General features: G+C 43.7%; 1 protein-coding gene across 1 annotated transcript in view; it reads left to right on the forward strand.

Moving 5' to 3' along the window:
• KCNMA1 (potassium calcium-activated channel subfamily M alpha 1) overlaps window positions 1-21,607 on the forward strand; it is a 749,962-nt gene that overhangs the window by 613,496 nt on the left and 114,859 nt on the right. The window contains 1 exon segment of the mRNA XM_036027545.1: window positions 3,440-3,613. Within this exon segment, the coding sequence (XP_035883438.1) occupies window positions 3,440-3,613 (174 nt within the window).

Below are 21,607 nucleotides of genomic sequence, written 5' to 3' on the forward strand. Positions count from 1 at the left end.
CCGTAATAAAGACAACAAACACCAAAGCAGAGAGGGCACTTTTTGTGGCTAGAGAGTAGATATGAAATTTACTTCTGTTTTAAATAAATATTGAAACTTTCAAAGTCGCTCTTTGAAACCTAATCTTGGTAGTTTTAAATGGCACTCTGTTATCTGAAATTAACCTTCTAACCTACATCAGTTCTAAAAAGGAAACAATCACAGAAATGGAAATAAAATACCAGTGATTTGGAATATCCATGATTCGCTAAAACAAAACCAAAGGATTAGGAAGCCAGAGAGTTGACGGAGATGCGGAGTAGTATTTTCCAAATTAGGAGGTCCTTGACTTAATTTCGATGTGATTTTATTTTACAACTGGAGAGTATAATTTTACATACAGACTGTCCACATTTTCTGGACGAGCTACCGCCAGGGAGACATATCCCCACCCGTTTTTAGTTAAAGAGCTCGTACAGTGGCCCAGAGGAAGGGTCTTCCTGCCGGAACACACATCCTTCAAGCCTGGGGGATCACTCCACCAGATGCGAGGTCAGAAGGGGCCCCAGCTTTTAAGAAAGTGGGCCTGGGAAGATGTAGGTGAACACACCAGATGGGGATGGGGAGGTCCACGAGAACGGACTCTTCGGAAGTAGAGCAAAAGAGCCGCCCTTCCAGGCGGGGCACCTCGGTCCCAGCTCTAGACATTGCAGTTGACGAAGGTTTGTCAGCGTGTGGGGCTCAACCATTTTTCACTGTTTCCGTCTTGTCTTGGAGCCTCTCACTAATCTTTCTTGCTGATTTTTTTTTGTGGTGGTGCTTTTTTTTGTGTGTGCTTGTTCGTCTGCTGAGGTTTCTATTTTGTGTTTGGTGTGAGTGTAAAAGTGATGACTGAGAAACAATGACGAGTAATAGCATGTTTTCCTTTTTATGCATATGCTGCTTTGGAATGTGACTGCTTATAATTAACATTTAATCTTCTTATAGCAAATGGTTTTTTACTGCTCTGATTACCAGTTTCAGCCTGTTCCTGCATGCTAACAATATGAAATTTTAGAACAATGCATGGTCTCCAGAAGAGCCAACAGTAACAGTTGCAAACAGTCCCTGAGAGGCACTTGTTTAAAGATGTGTTTCCTCCTGAACCCTTATCAAGTAGGAGGTTTAGATCACCCCTTATGATGGGCTTACCTCTGTCAAAGCCATTTCAAAACTTATTCCACCCCCATCTACCCTTCCCTTGTCCTAAAAGATGGTATATGTATGTATATGTATGTGTGTGTGTATATACACACACACACATACACACATATATATGAACTTTCTTTCCCTATAAATGTGTCAGATTCTATTACTGTATATGAACCCAAAATGGCAGGATGAAAATGAAAACCAGGGACTGTTGCTAATGAGAAGCATAGCATTTCAGAGTTTGATGGGCTTCTTTTCTGCTACAGCATTTGATTAAAATTTTTTTCGAAACAATGTATCTACAGTGAAACAAAAAATCATCTTCGTTTCCCTCTTCTGTGTAAATAACAAACCAATATTTCCAGTAAAATAACTAGCAAAGAAAAAACAAGCAAGTGGTCTCCAAGTTGTACCCCAGATCTGGATTTAAAGTAATCTTATTTTCATGTCTTCAGCTGAAGACATTTTCTCTTTTCTCAATTTCAGCAACTGCTCTTTGGGGGTGTCTGGGTGTCCACGCCTGCTTTCCAAACTCTTCTGATCCGAATGCTATAGTAGAATTTTCCCCTCTAGAAGCTCAGCTCCAGAATGACGAGGCACACGTTGACCAGGGCCGGGTCACGTGGTGGCAGTGTGAGCCACTGGCCAGCTAGGATGCTGAAAGAACTTGTCACCAAAAAATGCGAGCCAAGTTTACAGGAACAGAGTTGCTGCTGAAGAGATCTCTCATTCATCTCCCCCAGTGCCTGTTCTTCACAATCATAACGTTACCCCTGCTTGACAAATATACTGTATGGCAAGTCATAAAGGTCTTAGAACAGGACTTGACCCATTTGAGAGATTTAAACCCCTCTTCCTGGTGACTGTAACATTCAAAGAGGGCAAAACCACAAGCCATATTTTAAAGTAAGGGTGCAGCCATTCTCCACAAAGAAAAAGAAAGGGGGGAAATACGACTTTTGAAATGGAAGGTGTGGGCACAGGGAATAACACCTCTCTTTAGTTCGGGTTACTTTTTGGCTATCATGCTTGGAATTCTCCCCTCCTGCAAGAGAAGCAGGCCATGCAGGCTTGATAAGCAAACATTTTTGCCTATTGTAGCATCAGATTGAGGTGCAAAAAGCTTCTCATTGAACGTAACTGGAAATTGGCTTGCAGGGTAAAGGTGAAGGGCATTGAGAAGCCCTGCAGCGAGGTCCAGCCACGTTTTTGTAGGCTTGCACTTGAGCGGGGTCCCCAGGCAGCACAGAACCTACAGTTCTAGCCTCAGAAGCACCATCAGTGCTGCACACAAGTCTCAATATTGTACATGTGGTCTCTTTTATTTCATGTTTTGTAATTTTTAATCTATTTTGGCCAGATTTTTGTGTAGAGGAAAAAATGATTTTCCAGTAGCCTGGTTGCTTTCTGAATTTTGGGTGGGTGGGTAGAGAAAGGGAGATGGTATTTTCAGATTCTCTCAGCTTCAAGCAGAAAATACACCCAAGAGTAGCTAAATGCACTGCAATAGACCAACATCTCATATGCTTTGGGTGATTTTTTTATTTTTGAACTTCCTTTAATGTCAAACATGCAGCGTTAGCCTTGAGTAGCTGCATTTCTTATATGGACAGATTTGGATATTTGTTCTGTCAAGAGTAAATTTAAATTCCTGTAGGCATCACGTAAACTCACTCTGGGGAAGTTCAGCAGAGGCATCCTCCGATTCTATATTAACGTGTAATCGTTTCACATCTAATTTGATGCAAGCTTGTCCCAGGCTCTGCCTAATGCCCAGAAATGGATGGAAATTAGAAAGCCTACATATTAGCTATATTTGCATCTTGCAAAAACCATTTATTGTACCAAGTCAGCAGTTCATTGATTGGCTGTGTGTATATTTTTATATTTTGTCCTCCTGTATTTATTGTGCCAGGGGAAAAATGCTGGTTACGTTTTTGCTGTCGATAACACGCTCTTCCTCTCATCCAAGACTGCGATTGTTATCAGCCATGCCCTTTTCCTGTAGTCCCCCGAGTTACCTAGGGGAGAAAAGTCGTACACAACAGCCTTGGGGATTATAAAGGCAATTTATATCTTCGCTGCTTTTTTTTGATGTACAACCCAACTGTTACCAACAGTCACTCTGTATTTTTTTCTGGGTCAAGACTGTTACTGTGAACTAAGACCTGTGTTAAATCCCTTCAGCTCCCTTCAGCCGCCTTGCTGTGCGTGACCTTGCCATTAACTACCGCTCTTCCTCTCCTCTCATCCAACCACATGGTGATAGCCGAGATGTCCATCTACAAGAGAATGAGACGGGCATGTTGTTTTGGTTGCGGACGTTCTGAGCGTGCCTGCTCGTGCATGTCAGACCGTGTGCGTGGTGACGTGGACACCCTTGAGAGAGCCTTCCCACTTTCTTCTGTCTCTGTTAATGATTGCTCCACCAGTTTCCGTGCCTGTAAGTTTAACTCAGCACTCGCAGTTCCATGTCTGTGCTGTCTGTGGTATCATCCCCGTCTCGTGTCGTGCCCTGTGGTCCTGTGAGTCAGTCAAGCTGGTGTTTCCTTCCCCGTGTGACCTTGTATGTGGTGATGTGTGGCCCCAGCTTCCTGTGTCACAGAGTATGTGCCGGGGGAGGCGTACTTCTTGAAATGGTGTGCAACACTGTGTTGTTGCTGTGTGCGGATAGTCTCCGTCCTTTAAATAACTACAAATGGAAATTAATATGACAGCAGATTAAATACAATAAAAATGAAGGTGTGTGTGGAAATGTATACCTTAATATTCAGGAAAGCTTAGACCTTGGATTGGGTCACAGGGAGGAAAGAAAAAGGTGTGGGGAGAACAAACCAGCTCTAGCTTTAAATCCTTTTTAGTGAGCTTAGTTTCTAAAATACAACAGGGTTTTGATGGAGATGGATCTTTTTTTTACGATGTCTCCCCAATCTGGATCTCATTCTTCCAGTGCCAGATTGTGTCCTATGTTCTGAAGGAAAAATATTCTAAATCTTCCAACCTATATAAACTGATGGATTCTAGAGCTCCTCCTGAAAAGGATGTCTAATTTAGAGGATCATTCCATTAATATCTTTTATTTTTCCAAAAATACAGCCCCCTGTTTCTTGTAAGCTATTTTGTAGCAACTGTAATTTCAAATAATTAAAACTATAAGCATTGAACCTCCAAGCCTGTTGCACAGACCTTTGAGGTCAGTCTGTTTTGTTACCTGCAAGCTCAGGGATGTCATAGAACCTGCCAAGGTCTTGAGCTGGTAGCTGCCAAAGCTGAGATATGCCAGATTCCTGAGACAGCTGTCATCATTGTCTTCAGCATGGGTTTTGCTGGGGTTTTACTGACACAATTCAGAGGTGATATTACCGAAAGCTCCAGTTTGTACACAGAGACACTGGGATATGGCTTCCCTTCTAAGGGCAGAAGAGGCTGTGGTTCTGTATTAGGACTTGGCTGCCTTAAAGGGTAGCTGTAACCTTATTTTCACATGTTTGGTAGCATGGGAGGCAGAAGACAGTCCTTCTGTGCTTCATCTTTTTTAAAAGCACCCAACGCATTTTTGGGTGACCATATTGCCATCCATTTTCTCCCTTAAGTGCATAGAGCTGGTTGAATTAAACGTCCACCAGCAGGGGTTAATTCACACTGGCAATGAGGCTGGAGAGCACTTTATTTGCTCTTGAGCATTTACCCCCATAGAAAAGTTGTCCCACTCACCTGCACTGATGTTGAAGGTGGTCCCGACATGGTGTGCTTGTGTGATGATGATCCATAGAGGCTCTGAGGGCTGGGAGAGTCCTAACCTCACTGTGTGGGGTGGAGCAATGTGCCCAGGCTGGTGCTGGTGTTCGTCCCTGCCGTTCAGGTCTGAGCCATGATCTGCGCATTGAGCTGTCTTAGAGTCGTCTGGAAAAGTTAGATCTAGGACCATGAATCATCCTCTCAAATTCAGGATTCACTGCCTCTCCAGGACAGTGCCAAGGGACAAGATTCATTTGTAATAGTGATAGCTATTGAGAGGGATTTGGGACTGTCTAAATCTTGTCTTGACAGTGATCTAAAATGGAACTTTTTAGATAGAAAGTTTCCTTTAAGTGTTTCTTACAGATGCCATAGTATGGATTCTTACCACTTATTCTCATTGTAAGAGTTTTTCTCTGATCATGTTTGTGTGTCTATGAAGTGTGGCAAGACACCAGCTTTAGAGACACGAGCTGGGGAGCATGAGCAATGGGGTGAGCTGTGGCCACATCACTTTGATTGAGTGTGGAGAATGTAACCATCAACCACTGGGTTACCCTCCCACCTAAAGCACAACTTCTGTTTCCAAATAATTACTGGGCTCTAAATCCTTGGCCCAAGAGTCAGTAGAGAAAAGGAAGGAGCCATTCGGGCTCTAAACTGGGGCTTTGTGGTCATGTCTTGGCTCTGGTCATCCATACCAATCACAGCAAAACCTGTGTGAGGCCCATGATACTTGGTGTGTGTAATTTCCATTTTATCCAGGAGAAACCATAATTGGAGGGATTTCTCAGCTCTGCAATTGAATCTAAGTGTTGGTGGAGGCCAGGAGAAGAAAAACTTGGGGTGGGATTGTCCTGTCCTCTCAGAAACATCCTGTGCATGAGATCGTTGTTCTTCCTGCCCCTCCAAAATCAGCCCCACCATGGAAAACATGGGGTTTTGGGCTGGATGTTGAAGTTCTAATTGGTACTGACAGCCGGGGGGATGAGGGGGGTGCCGCCCCTGTTTCATCGTCTTTCCGCCGTCATCACTCCATCAAACAAAAGCAGATTTCATCCATCCCTGTGTGAGACCACTCACCTTTGACCATTAATAAGAAGTTAGGAAAATTCATTCCAATTTGAGCCCCTTTATGTGCCCACATAAGCCCTTCATCTCCAATTAAAAAAATGTCTATCTCTTTGTGGAATTCCACTGGCAGAGCTCCAACAGCAATCCCTGGCCTTCCCTCGCTGGTGGTGGGGCTGGGTGGTGCCCATTTGACAGAGCTGGTTGACTCAAAGAGCGGTGGTGAGAGTGGGCTTTTCATTAAATATGAGCAGATGTGAAATGTAGAGGGTTTGACAATTAGAAATGGCAGGAGAAGGGCCCTTGAATCAAAGTGAGGTCAGATGGGCGGATCAGATTACTTCTCTTACATTCTTTAGTTGTTCTGAAAATCATTTTGAATTAGTGTCAGCAGAGCCATGATGGGTTTTGCCCTTTGTCTTTTATGCTGGGGCTGTATTGTTTCCCAAGACACTCATTAAAGGTCATTATATTATTACGGAGCTGCTTTGGTCGCAGTTTCCCAGTTGAGCCAGTGTGCTTTGGAGGCTGCCTAATTCGTTTCTCTCTTGCCTTTCGTCTCCCTCCTTACTATTTTTTTTCTTATAAGGGGAAGGATTTCCGTTTTCAAGGGACATTAAATTGAAACACAAAGTCCCATTATGTGCTTTCTGAAGTGGGAAGAGAAGTAGCCGGTTCCCAGGGGAGTGGTAATGTATTAAAAGTGTTCACACAGTTTTAGAAATCTGCCTTCTCCCAGCAGGACCTGCCTGCTCAGCTCACCTCTGCTTGGAGGTGTGGCCCATTACTGCCTATCGGTTTTTGTTAAGTCACCGGCTGCTCTCACCGTTGTCTCCTTCTATTGAACTCACAAGAGTTGTAAGGCCAGACTGTGCTGACAAAAAGATCTGCTGAGAAGGCGTCCTTTACAGGAGACTTAAAAAACAGTGTCAGAGAAGTAAGGCAGACACCCGTAATGATTCATCACAAGATTGTTCTATGGGGTAAGACTAAATTGTTTAGTGTGGTAGGTTAGGATGTGGGTGTCCACATACCATCATTGTCTGGTTATTCTGATTTTGTTTCCACTTCAGGTGATTCTGGGCAGGAGTACCAGCTCTCTTAAAAGACACCCAGGTGGTATGGGCCCTACACTTTTTGTAGGTAGCTAAATTCTAGTACTATCAAATATAAAAATACATGTCTAACAACATACACACATATAAATATAGATTTAGGTTATAATCATTCCATTTGCCCTCAATATAATTTTGTAAAATAGTCTTTTTTCTCTGTTCAGAATTTATTCTTATTATTTATCTTGCCTGCTATCTGATTGCTAAGTCTAACAGAAAGGGACAATTAAAATTATGATGCAGTGACAACATAGGGCCCTATTGATTCAAACCTGCTGAGACCTGCCTGACAGGATGCTGGCCACAGCTGTCAGTTACTGTGGCATGAACAAATTAATCATGTGCCAGAAGAGAAACAGATTTTTAGACTTGCACTTGGAAATAGTTTTAGTTAAAGTACATGTGTGATCACTCACACCAACCTTTCAATTTACTAATAGTTTAAACCTGTACTATTGTGTACACCATTTTCCAAACTACTGTAACTAATTTTAAATTGTGCATGACTTTTATTTTGGGTATAAATATAATACAAGGAGGCATTCAACACCAATGGTTAGGTTGAGATGAGAAGTCCACTACAATTAGGTTGAAGGGAGACATACCAGAATCAGTTCAGTGTAATCTTGAGTCTTGTCAGATAATAAACAAAAATCAGCTTATCCCGAGTTGCCTTTGGTTTGTAAGACAGAGAATTAACATGGTCACTAGAACTGAAGTCACTCAGGTGAACGAATGGTATCTTGAATTACATGAAATCAGGGACTGGGGCAGGGGGGCGGAAATCCCTCTAGGAGAATGTACGTAACAGGGCACACCCTATGCTGACAGTTGCCAATGCCTGTTAAAGGGAGATTTAATTCAGTGAGTTGCATTTAAAAATCAACAGTCTATCATTATCTCATTCCTTTTATGCATAGTTTTGGGCAACCTCCTCAAGCTCCCTCTTCAAATTTTATTTGTTTATTTTACTTCTAGGCTCTCTCCTTCCCTCTCCTCCTTGCCTCCCTCCCTCCGTCTCTCCTGTCTCTCCTTCTGTCTCTCTCTCTCTCCATGGCACCAAACACTAAAGCAGCCTTTGGGTCATACTCTAGCTCTTTAGCTAGCTCTGGGCCATCCTCCCTTATTTTCCCATTTGTATCCTGTTGCAGGAAGTGAACACAAGAAGGCAAATTGGCCTAGCAAGCCATGCAATCATTCCATGAGACTCATCATGCACCTGGGAGGGCCTCTTAGGGCACTTTTGTTGGCAGTAGACAAGGCTACAAAGCCAATGCCACTCACTTGATGTTGTGGTGGCCACATTTAGCAGTGAGCTGACTGGAAACATGGCTTCCCATGTGCTTATTCAGCAGTCGGCTCTTTTAGTCAGCATAAGGCAGCAATCATGCTTGGGCAAAATTTCCTGTGAAAAGAATCCCTTAAATCACCCATCTCTAAAGAGCTCCAAACAAGCCAGGTTGTCATTCTTAATAAATAGCTGAGTTGTTCTTTTTTTTCTTCTCAGTTTAGCACCCAGTTATGTAGTTGACTTGCATTTTGGGACCTCATTGGGCTCCCAAACAGTATTGTGGAATTCTATAAGAGAAATCTGCTATGAAAAGGTACCACATATAGATGAAAGAGAAAGGGAACAGTGGGCAAACAGAAAAATTGGCAACCAATTTTTCAAAAGAAATCCTTTGAAATGGAGATGGGAGACAAGAAGTAGAAAGGTCAAAGTGAAGAAAGACTGAAGGGTCCTTGGTGTGTACCTTGTCACTTGGACACTTCCCTTTTCAGGGGAGTGCTTCAATAGCAGACTGGGCTCTTCAAGGACAAACTAGAAGAGACGTTGGCGTGCCACAAGTAAGCTGAGCAGAGGTCCTTGTGCGAGGTGACATGGAAATTATGTTTGCATTTCTATTTAGGGCAGTGGCCAGTTGTTCCAGCACTCACCCTGACAGCTGCTACCACCAGGCAGCGGATTCTCTGTCTTACCTCCGTGATGGGGGACAGAGGTGGCCAGCTAGCTCTCTATTTTCCCTCTCCTCCACTATCTTGGGTGACAGATGCCAGGGCCAGCCTGCCTTTCACTTGCGCTTTCTTGTCAAGGCTCTGCCTTGAGCCCAAATCCTGACCTTTACTGTATGAAATAAAGTACTGATGAACAAGCAGAGGTTTGAATTAGAGCAGCTTGAAGCAAATGTCAGGTCCATCTCTGCTCCCTCCTGCACCTGTACCGGGAGCCTGGATTAGACCCAGTCTGGAGTCTGCAGTGCCTTAGGCTTTATGGGTCTGGGGAGACATAACTTATTAACAAAGAGTTATTAAATTTTTATCAATTTTACAACACAATGTAAATGCCTCCTATGAATCTACATTGTATTCATTATCATTTAAAACGTTAATTAAGTCAAAGTTGCATTTAATTTCTCTCTAAATGGCCCTCTGGGAAGAGGCTTTTAGAAACATCTGTGGGATTGTACAGCTCCAGAGACAAGGAATCCCCCAACTTGCACTCAGGATAGCCCCCGAGTTGATTGCAGTTGTGTGTCTGTGGCTAATTTGTTGTGACTCGACTGGGCATTGTCTCAAATTAGCATCAGACCAACAATGGTGTAAAGACATGGGAGAGAGGCTGGTGGGGCGGCAACCCAGGCTTCCCTGCCTCCTGCCTCCCAGTGCCTTCCAGACTGAGATGGGAAGTTCATTCAAGACACCTCTGGTCTCAGTCCTGCCTCAGATTCTCCATTCTCACATGGGGCCTGTCATGTCAGGTGGACACTTCCCTCAACTGACATGGACATTTGTCCTCTGACTCGGCCAATTCACAGCATGTGCCAGTATGCTCACAGGGAAGATCTTAGAGTTTTGGGGTCTTGGACTTGCATTTAAACCTGGAAACAATGAGCTCCATGCAACATAATGAGGACCCTTTTCAGACAGAGTAGATGTGGAGATTAAAAACCTATCATGCTCTTGGGTAAGGAGAGAGGAAGGGTGAGGACAACTAAGATCTGCTGAAAACTGCTTTTCCCCTTTGAGGCTAGGTTGATGTTTTTGCCTTGTCTGAGTACAGGCTACCCTCTGGACAGTTCTCTGTGTTTGCATATGTATTCCGTCTCCCTGGAGCACAGGCATGTTAATGTCAGGGTACAAGGAAATAGCTAATTGCTTAACTTGGACTCAAGTTAAGAGTGGACTCAGTAGAGTCTCTGCTCTTACCCCATGGAAGGTACTCTGCCAACACAGTGTGTGTGTGTGTACATGTGTACACGCATCCATGCATGCATGTTAAGTTTAACATAGCATTTGCTACATCGAAGGTGCTATTTATGTCCTTTACCAATGTGAATTTAATCCTTATCAAGACCTGGTAACTGTAATTTGCCATCAAGACACCTGTATTGTGCCATTTACAGATAGGCAACTAAGGCACAGAGGGCCATGCAGCAAGTTGGTGGCAGGGCTGGGATTCGAAACCAAGCTGGTGGCTCCACAGCCTATGAAGTGAGTTGAGTTTCTCAGTTACACAGTTGAGGGTGATCCATAGGTCTGTCTACCTCCAAGGAAGGAGAAAAAAAATGAGGATTTAAGTAATGAAGACTCAGGACAGTGTGGGAAGTGCTATGAGGGAGAGGGGAAAGGCCCAGAAGTCACCTCCTCTTGGTCAGCCAAGGAAAGATCCCATAGGATGTATCATTGCAGATGTGCCTTGGAGAACAGGAGAAAAGGGGTGTTCTGCCTATCAACATGAGGAAAGGTAAGGCAGTGGGGAGGTCAGGAACCTCCTGCCAAACAGCCTGCCACCCAGTTTGGTTGGAGCTGAGGTCCTGTGCAGCAGAGGCAGGGAGAGGAGCCCTGAAGGGTAGGTAGGGCCTGTCTTGACAGGGGCTCAGCCATGATGATTTTGTTCTTAATCCGAAATACAACAGACAGCGTTTAAGATGTTTGCTCAGGGAAGTGATGCGAGAGGCTTTGTTCTGGGAAGACTTCTGTGGCAGCTGTGGAAGGAGGGCCTGGGTGCAGGGGGCAGCTGGGAGGCCCGCGAGGGTGATGAGCTGCAGAGGGGTGCTGTGCTGGGAGGAGGTGGTGCCCAGCCGCTCTGAGAAGCCCCAGGAAAGAGGGCCCAGGAGGGAGAGCCAACCTCTAGGACTCTGCAGCAGAAGCATGTAAACCAAAGGCAATGCCAAGAAGTGAAGATCTTTTTAAAGAATGTTTAATTAGTAGCTGGGAAGCGGTTGAATTCTGTCAGTTAAATTTCTTGAGCACAGTTCTCCCCAGCTGACTTGTGCTCAGTGGGGTCTTCTTCTTGTTGGAGGAGAATTTACTCAAGTCTCGGTCAGACTGGAGGCCTGCAGGGCTCTGTCTGCTGCCCCAGGTCCCGTGGATCTATTCCATCCAGTTCCTGTTTGTAACTAGTGTTTCTTCTTCCTCCCTCACTGCTCTCCCTGTTTCCAATAATATGTACATCTTGAGCATGTTGGAGGTGAGAGAGGCAGGCAGCTCTCAGTTGCTGGCATGAATGTCATTGGCCCAGAGTAGGTGGCAGAAGCAAAGCAGGTGAAGGCCACCAGCTGGGATATGTGACCAGCCTTGAGGGTCTTGGCTCAAGCTGCATGTGGTTGCTTCAGTTAGAGCTCATGAGAATTACTTTTAAAATCCCTGTGTGTGGCAATAAGACTCTTCCTCTCATCTTTCTCAGGGAGATAGCATGTCTCCTTACATCTAGGGAGGGAAAAAATACAGTATTTCTCATCCCACTCACTGAAAATCCTTTGTAGTTTTCTACCACTTACCCTTGTCCAATACAAAACATCTCCTATGAGGTGCTGCTACACAGAATCTGGGGAAGGCATGTGGCATTTCTACGGACCACAGCACATTTTTTTTTTTCATTTTTATTTCTCTGTGCACAAGGCCTTTGTGTTCGTGGTGTCTCTATGTCAGCATCCATGGCTGTAGGATTTGTACACACCATCAACCCAAAGGGTTGTTAAAACAGCATGGAAAAGTGCTTGAGTTCTCTGTCCCCTCCCAGTGGTGGGGCATGCAAGCTAAGGATGCCAACTTCGGGAAGTGGATGAAGCAGAATTCTCCGCCCTACAGGCTGGGTATTGGCCTTCCTTTCTCGGGGGCTTTCTCCCAAAGCAGCATGTTGAATTACCTGGGTACTCAGGGAAGCTGCCACCCCTGCATTTGCTTCCAAGAGTTCAGTTTCCCCAGGAGGACTCTACGTGGACAGAAAGAAGTGCAGTGTTGTCAGACCCACACAGCTGACACCTCAGCATTGAAAGGACCTTTTTGTCCTTTCACACAGCTAGGCGCACAGCTAGACAGTGTGCCTCGTGTGGAGGTAGGTTCTGGACATGCCCACAGATTCTTGTTGTGAGGGGATGCTCTTCTTACATCTGTCCCACTCAGATGAGCTGGGTGAAGCATCGAGAGGTTCTTCAGTGGCCCTTCTGCTCTGCACAGCTCATCCAGTCCTCCTCATGAGGGGCTCTCCTCCTACAGCCAAGGAAACAGCAAGGAAAACACTCCCCTGACCTCTCCAGTAACCCTGAAAGCCCCCTCTCTGTCTGCTTCAATATGACGGTGTGATTACACCAAATCTTCCTGGAGTGATGGGCAAAACTTGTGCAAGCTCAGAGTGGAAGCTGCTAAGACGCATCTGCATCAGATGACCAGCTACACTGAGGGACTTAAATGAAGTGAGGAAGACTGCTCCTCAGAGCCAGAGCCACGCCACATGGATGGACAGTGCAGAGAGTGGCGTGTGTGCCACAGTGCGGGCCGTCTCTGGGGAGTGGAGCTGAGGGCTGGCATTAAAGTCATCTCCATTTGGCCAACGTCTGCTTTCTGGGCTGAGCCTGTTGGATTGTGCCCAGGCAAGAAAGGACCTACAGGCGGCCTTCCTTCCTTTCCTCCTAGGTCAGAAATGTAGCATGCTGGCATCCTTGGCTGGGTTTCAAGTGTTGGCAAAAGTACTTGAATAGGAAATGGCCTGAAGGTTCCAGTTCAGTAAATATTTGATGAGTAAAAGGCTGAATAAATGAAGGGGTTCTCAACCATCAGTTAAAGGATTAGCAGTGTGCTGGAAGCAGGATGGTCCTGGATCTGTGAAGTTGAAAACTCTCTAAGCAGCTTACAATATAATTATATGTATATGTATATCTATATATCTATACATATTTATAAACAAAGAACTGGATAGAAGAAGATGAAGGGGGAAATGTAGCAAGAAAATTAAGGATGTAAGTGAAGGATCTTGAAAATTAGCAGCTAGCAGATGTAGTTTGTATTCTACGTGAAGGTTAAATATTGGGAAAGAAGATACAGAAACAAAAACAGAAAAAAATCACAGGAAAACATCTATCAATGTTTCAAGTTTCAAGAGATATGTGTGTATAGAGCATTTGTCCTTGAAAATCAAGGACTAGTGACAATTGCATTCAGTTTTACTAATTTTGATGAACTGGATAGTGTTTCTGTGAGTCTGGGTGGCACACAAAGGGGAATGCATCGGGTGAAGCCAGCGTGAGCAGAGGGGCCCGTTTGTCGAGAGCAGTGACCACCTGCAGGCGTCACGTCAGGCTGCCCCAATGCGGAGAAGCATTGAAGGCCACTCCTGACTATTAGAATCACTGATGGTGACTTCCGGCAGGCCCATCAAATCCAACAGCACCCGTGTGACAACTCCCCCCACCTAGGGATGTCCAAAGGCTGAGTAGGCCACGGCTATTTTCTGTTAGGAACCAATATTCTGTTTATTCTGTGTGAGATGAGGGGGCAGAGAGCTTTCTGGATTGCTCACAGAGATCTCAGGCAGCACCAGGCATTCTCTTACTTTTGAGTTGCTTTGAATTGCTCTCTGCATTTTGTCAAGGTTGATCTGGGCTTTTCTTCAGTGCAGATGAGTCAGTTTCCACATACGGTCTGTAACACATCCAACCGAGAGAACACATCCAGCAGGGATGCTTCAAAACCCTAAACAGGTGTTACTGCAAAAGGAGGCACGATAGGCTGCAGAGAGGAGAGGTGCACAATGGAAACGACAGGATGAAACTCGCCAGGAATGCAGAGACTAGCCTGGAAGTTGGGATGAGGATGGAAACTGTGCAAGGGGCTAGTGCTGGAAGGGCCACATCACAGAGTTCCTCTGTGAAGATGAAGTTGGGTGTCTGTTAGGCAGACATTCCTGTCTTTTCTCTGGTAAAAATTAGGGGATTCTCAAGCCATTCTCCTCACTGTGCAGTGAGCTAAGTGATATCCTTGGCAATTAAAGCTTGAAATTCCAGGAAACCTCACAGCATGGAGAGGGAGAGTAGAAGTGGGATTTGAGTGTTTTCTAGGGACTCTGGAAGGCATTCCTGGCACTGGCATGCTTTGGTATGTTCGCCACATGGATGCTCAGTGAATGCCGAGTGCTGTAATACAAGTAATGTCTTAGCCATGTGTGAATGTTCATATGTGTCAAGGCACTGACATCTCATTTCATCTAGGCAAGCCCAGAATAGACATCATGTCTTACTACCGTAGGACTTGGGGTGTGTTTGAGAAGTTCTCTGTTCCTTAGTTTCCTTGTCTGTAAAATGGAGATAATAACTTGACCTATCTCACAGGGTGGTTGAAACTATGACTGTGGGTCTCATCACTTGTCATCTTGCTGAAACTGCCTCTATGCCTTCTCCACCTCACAAATGGGCACGGAGATAGATACAGTGAATTTTGTGTGTTCTTGGAACATGGCAGGAAGCGTGGAGAACAAGCAAGAGGGGAACAGATGGGTCGCCTTCTAAAGGAGCAGTGATCAATCCTACATCATGAATGATGGACTTCCATCATCACCTTTCCTAAACTGCTGTGTGAAGAGTGAGGCTCTGCTTCTTGCTGATTTTGTCATTAATAACATTACTGTTGGGAGCTGGGCCGAGCCCTTCACCCGTTCTGCCGTTGCCCCTAGACCTGATGTGAGGACAGTTTAGAGATGGGCTCAGTAAGTATTGGTGCAGACTTTGAAATGCTAAGGATTCTGTGTTGCTGCTCCCCTTTCCACCCTGCTGAGGGCCGAGTGACTAGATCACTGGGTTACCTTTCCAACCTTCTGTTCACATTCTCAATGGCACTGCCAAGTTCAGGCACTCATTTCTTCTCCCTAGTCTACCACCATTACCTGCCCACTACTTGGTCTCTTGTGCCATGAGACCACCACTTGATCACATTAGCATCCCATTCTAGAGAGGAAAAACAACTTTCGATGGCTCTTGTTTTCAATAGGACAGCATCCAGCCTTCTTAACGTGGCATTCAAAGTCCTTCACAGTTTGGCCTCAACTTATTTTTCTAGTTCCACTTTCCATGTGAATATCCTTTATCCAATGATTCTCTAAAAATATCTTTTGTTTTGTTAAACATAGTTCTATAACTTTTTCCTGTGCCTGTGATTCTGCTCTTCTCCTCTTCTCACTGATGGAAGCTTACTCTTCTTGTAAAGCAAGAGTGTGCAAACTGTGACCCATGGAGCAAACCGGGACCACAGCCTGTCTTAGTAAATAAAGTTTTATTGTAACACAGCCATGGCCATTTATTTGCATATTGTCCATAGCTGCTTTCAAGTGAAAACAGCAAAATTGGATAGTTGTAATATAGAACATATGGTTCACAAAGCCCAAGACCTGATGTTTACAGAGATTTGCTGACTCCTGGTTTAAACACAGCTCAGATAGTGTCCTCTTTACGAAGACTTCTTCACTGCCCTAGGTCCCCACTCAGATCAGATTTAGTGGGTCTCTTTTCTGTAATCCTATAGTACTTATAAACTGTGCACTCAGCACAGTTTCCATATTGAACTTTTAGAAGTCAAAAACAGACAACTCTCAATGGTCTTTGAGTTCTCAGTGTATTGGCCCCAGCAGCTGAGGCACACAGTAGGAATTCAGCGGATGCCTGCTGAATAACAAAAACCATGTTGAGAATGTGCTTATTAGCCATGTGTCTCAGGAGAAAAGAGCTTCTTGAGCCCAGAGAGCTTGCTTCTTGTTTGCTTTGACCATCTTGAACATAGCACTGGTTTCTGAACAGCTGCTTCCTTTGACTGTTGGAGCAGTTTTGAATAGCTTGATCCAGTATTGATGACTGCTTCTTTAGAAGGCAATGCATTTCCTCCACTGCTTCTGCTGACAGGCACAGGATTTGGATACTGATGTATTTATTCTCCTTCCACAGGTCAGAGGCATTTGAGTCTGGGTGGGTAGAGGAGCACATTGGGGAGGTGTGGCTAACCCATTGTCCCACCACTCCCCCAGTGACCTCATCACCTCTCAGGCCTGTAATACACTTCTAACTCAAGCCCTTTCCATCACCTATGATTCTCCATCGATCTGAATCTACTCCAGCTGCTCTTGGAGGCGAGTCTTGCACTTTTAATCACTCAGGCCCCAGCCAGTTTCAGGGACCTTCTCTCGCTGTGCTAATGTACCGGCTGACACTATGGGAGTTAGGTCCAGGCAGGGTGAGCCCTCAGCTCAAGTCTTAACAGCCCTAAGTTCCACAAGATTCCCCCAAACCTTCCCCATATGCCCAAAATTGCTCCTGGCAACTCTGTTCACAGCCAGTGGTAACCAGTGGAAGTGGGAGATGAGCTGCTGTCTGCTTATGCAGGAGAGCCATCTAGACTAGTTCCTGGTGGTAGATAACTGGAGATTCTGGGCTCAAAGGAAGCATCTCAACATTTGATTGAATTTATACATATGCCTTACTCAACTTAGACGTTCAAAAGCTGAATGTAAAGGGGTTCCACCGTTTCCATGGGAAATAACAAAACTAAGCATGTGTGTGTGTTTAAGGAATACCCTTTGATCGCTATGTGAGCAATCTTTATTGTTGTTAGAGATTAAATCTCAATAACTTTTTGGAATTAGAGGTCTCTCATCAGCCGAACAGGCAGTGGCACTCACCCCTTCCCATACCTTCCTCCTAGCTCTAGAGTGTTATCAGCATGGTAGTTTTGCTTGAGATCAAATCAGGGCAACATAGGAACTGTCATTTTTCATTTACTGGGGCTCTTTGATCCCATTCAGGGTTTATTTGTTTCAAGTGAAAAACACGAGCCTGCTTGCATACATCTATCCTGTAGAGTACTTTTTTATTTTCTTCTGTTAGAGATCAAATCAGAGTTGTAACTAGTGTGGTCATTAGTTATCACCACCAGACTTCACAGCCTGCACTTTATTTCTGTTCTTACAAAATCACGAGCCTTCTCTGTTGCATAACGATCATTCTGGTACAGCTATACAATATGCCTTTCGTGGGCACTTGGGTGTTAATTTATTTCACAGTTTCCTTTGCAGATACAATCAGAGTCACCTATCACATTCCTGTTTCTTCCTTTTATTGCATTTCTTCGCTATCTAGTCTGTGTGATCTGTTTCTGCAAGATGACAGGCAGTGTTTCTCTGCTCACTGTTTCAGTGACTTATATTTTCCAAGGCTTCTCTATTGCCATTTTAAAAGTATAACATTTTATATATGTAATATTAGTTATTTATACCTCAAGTTTTGTTATATATAAACATTTCCCAAATGACACTTTGGTTTAAGTACTCTTTTTAAAGAAAGGAAAAAATATTCTTTGCAGAAATATTTTTCTCAAAGTTGTGAATGAAGGAAAAGCTCTCAGCATGATTATAATGCATTTTTCTGCTATCTGAGTACATTGAAATATATGAATGTTATTTTCATGTAAGTGATCAAGTTGTGGTATTTAATAACACGTTGTTAGTAGAAAAGGAGCAATCCATTTTGATTTATTTGGATATTTACTGGTTGACTTACAGTGCTTTACATATTAGAATTGGTTTGTCAACAATTAACATTCTAGGTTTTTATGTAACCCATACTTCAGGTAATAGAGGATTATTAAACTGCAACTAGTGTGTTGGAAATCTGCCGACTGGTAATAAAATTCTTATGTATAACAGCAGCTGAGAAATACTGCTGTATATTTATGCATAGATTGTAAGACAGATGATGGCCGGCAAACCGGTGGGGCTTGAAATTCAGATCTCCAGCAGGTGGCGCTGCTTTTCTATAAATGAACCCTCTACCTGGCTGTAGTCTAAGCACCACCACCACTGCCCCCCTTTCTGCCTTTTCTTTTCCAGATGCGCTGTTCTCTCTTTCTCGAAGATGAATGTCTAAAACAGAGTTTGTTTATTTTTTTGAGGACGTATGCCTCCGTTAAGACACTTCTCAATTGCTAAGATTCTTTAAATCCAACTTGCTTCCCTTAATACTCACTTGGAACAAGTCTCAGTTAAATAAATGTTACTGTTTTTAAAAGGAAGCTACACAATACGAGATTCTCATCTCTAAGACTGGACCACCATCTGAATATTATGTGGAAAGTTCCCATTTTTATCTAATATTTATGTGTACAAGTTAATTTCCTAGGCTTCGTTCTGCACCAGGATAATGAGGGACATTTTTATAAAGGTGGCTTATGCACTGGATTAATGTGCTATATACAAATAATTTTAATATGATGCTCTTTCATCAAGAATTACTTTAGAATCCAATTTAACCAAAGAATGTTGCTTTTCTCCCTGGGCCAGCACTAAGTTTCTGAGAAGCAGGATCAGACCACTTTGGGTTTTTTGTTTGTTTGTTTGTTTTCTGGTTTTTAAATAAGGTTGCCCACACAAAGGTTAATCAGATTATCAATTTGGGCATCAGTGAAGGAAAAATCCTATATTTTTGGTTCTTTTTCACACAGCCTCTTTTTAAATTATTTTTGTTTTATTTTTAAAAGCCACAGCTATGCATTTTTACTAACTTATTTTTATAAAACTTACATTAGTGTTTTTCTGTTGGGTGTTAGGGTGTAAACTCGAGCCTGTCTCAATACAATAGATCTATTGAAGTAAAGGAAGGGGAGGATTAAAATACATCCCAAATGACTCATTTATTTTCTTTATTAAGTGCTGCCTATCAGATTATAAAGAATTTTGAATGCAAATATCCTACATTTTTTGTAATTTAAAATTTTGAAGCCATTTTGAGAATCCAGTTGGAATTTTATCTTCTGAATTTTTAAACTTTTTTTTGAGACACACTAGGGTAGAGGGTGTAGGTCAAGGGTCCAGATAATATTAAGTACATCCTCATTTTATTCACATATGCTTTTGACAGAGAAAGCCCTGAAGTGTTATTGATTAGGTAAAACAAAGGAGTGGAGGATTGGGGAAACATCTCCTTTTCAGTGAGTTCCCTCGAAAGCCCTCCTTTTGATTGCAATCAGTTTTCCTGTTAAAGTTAAACCCTGATGGCTTTCCTTCTAGCTTGCTTCACAGGGGACGGGATCAACTCGTAGTTGACAGCAGGAAATAACTGTCCCAAAGTTTGGATTTACCTGGCTGAGCCGTGAGGCAGCAACCTTGTGAATTTCACAGGACCCATTTCCAAGGCATTAAATAACTTTATTTTCCTGTCAAATACACTCTCCAGAGTAAAAGTGAGACCTCCAGTGAAACTGGACCACTGGTGGGACCTCCTCGTGTTTAGTTTCATGCACATAAGTGTGTCTTATCTTGGACCTTGATGACTTCTAAGTGGCCAAAAAGAAAGTAGGCTGGCTTAGGGGTGGAGGTTGGGAGAGTGATAAACTTAGCCAAGCTGCAAACCAACCAGTGCCCTCTTTGAATTTGAGTATTTAAATCTTTAAAAAAGAAAAAAAAAGAAAAAAAAAAAACCCTTTCAGAGGACTGAGATTACTACCCAATATTATCCACATTCTGTTACTGTGAATTTAAAGCTGTATACTGCCCGCCCCTTATGCTCCCATCTACACCCTTAAATAAATCTTTCTGCCCTAGTCAAGCTGAATTTCTTAAAGTTTCCTAGATTAATGCCTCCTCACCTCCTTGCTTTTGTTCAAGCTGCTCCCTCCACCGAGCATGCCCTTCCCTGGTTGACTGAGTATTGTGGTTGGGGTTCCCCACTGTGTGAGGTCCTGTGTTTGATTCTGGGGATACACAGGTAAGCAAGGCTGACATCTCTGTCCATCCGATCCTTGTTCCAAGTCACAGTTTTTCCCTGACCACCCTGGACCTTCTAGCCCCTACTAAAGTAGTTCATTTATCCTTCATCTGGTGCTATCATGTAACCCCTTTTTAGCTGTTATTTCACATAACTTGTGAATTACTATATATATTTAATGCAGTTATCTCATTTCTACAGCTAGACTTGTGGTTCTTATTGTCTTTATGAAGGTTTTTTTTTTTTTTGTTTTGTTTTGTTTTTTTTTTTTTGAAAAGAAAAGGCAAAAGCAACGGCCAGCCCCAGCTCCCACCCTCGAGGTGTTTGCTGAGTGGGTCTGGGGTGAGAGCCAAGCACTGGTGTCTGTAAAGTTCTCTAGTTCCTTGTATTGAAAGGCAGGCTTGAGAACCTCTGAGCTAGACCACACTCTCCTTGGACCAGAAACCCTGCTTTCCCATTTGGTAGTGCTTTCTGGGCTTGAGTCTGGTAGGACATGTTAGAAAACTGTATGTGGCTGCCAAGTTATGAGGCCTACGGTCCATGGCTGGCTCCTGTGATAGCTGTCAAGTATCAGAAAAGATTGTTAAGCCCAGAACCATTACATATCAGAGCTGAAAAGGTCCCTATACATAATTAAAGCCAATCCTTTGGGAGAGGAGGTGTCTTGCCAAGACCACACAGTTGATCCAAGCCAGGACTAGAACCCAGGCTCTTCACCACTGGGCTATGCTTCTCCCCTCTGCAGCATTGCCTCTCTGGCAACTAGGAGTTATTTACTCAGAACATTACTAGGGGCTCAGCATAATGAGATATTCAGAGATTTTCAAACTACCAGAGAGGACCTTATAAGTCTAGTTGGGAAGTGGGATGCATGAAACGGAAAACAAAATTTAATGCAAAACACAAAGAGATGTCAGAGGAGTGTCAAATTAGAGTTGAAGAAAGGAGGGATTCTACCTTATTATAGTCATCTGGGATGGCTTCCTGGAGGAGGCAGGCTAACCTTCTTGAAGGGTGGGTAGAGTAGGTAGATGAAAGGAAGACCTGGTAAGAAGGGATAGTGAAGGAGTCATTGCCTCTTTTTTCCCTGCCTGTCCCGCCATCTCCCACATGCATGCCCCAATTCCATGACCTCCCACCAGAAATTCAAGGGAAAGAGCCCACCACAAGCAGGCAGCATGAATTTCCTGTAATTTAGAGGGAACAGTGGGGTTTCCCCACATTTCCATCTGATTTTCATTTGTTATCGCCCTGAATGGTCCCAGCCTTCTCCAATTGAGGCTTGTTTAAATATTTTCTGGCTTTTCTTGTTTTTATGACACTTGGCATAGCCTAATTATTTTGACCTGAGCAGTTCATTGGGGCCATGTGAAATATGGGACAAAGGTGACAGTTGAACAAGATGCAGAAGATGGGGGTGGGGGTGGTGAATCTCACCCTGTTTTGATGATTGGATCCCAGATGAGCTGTTGGGAGCAGTGGAGAGAGTGTTAG

Source organism: Phyllostomus discolor, chromosome 5 (genome assembly GCF_004126475.2).
Source record: "Phyllostomus discolor isolate MPI-MPIP mPhyDis1 chromosome 5, mPhyDis1.pri.v3, whole genome shotgun sequence".
In the NCBI taxonomy this organism is placed as follows: domain Eukaryota; kingdom Metazoa; phylum Chordata; class Mammalia; order Chiroptera; family Phyllostomidae; genus Phyllostomus; species Phyllostomus discolor.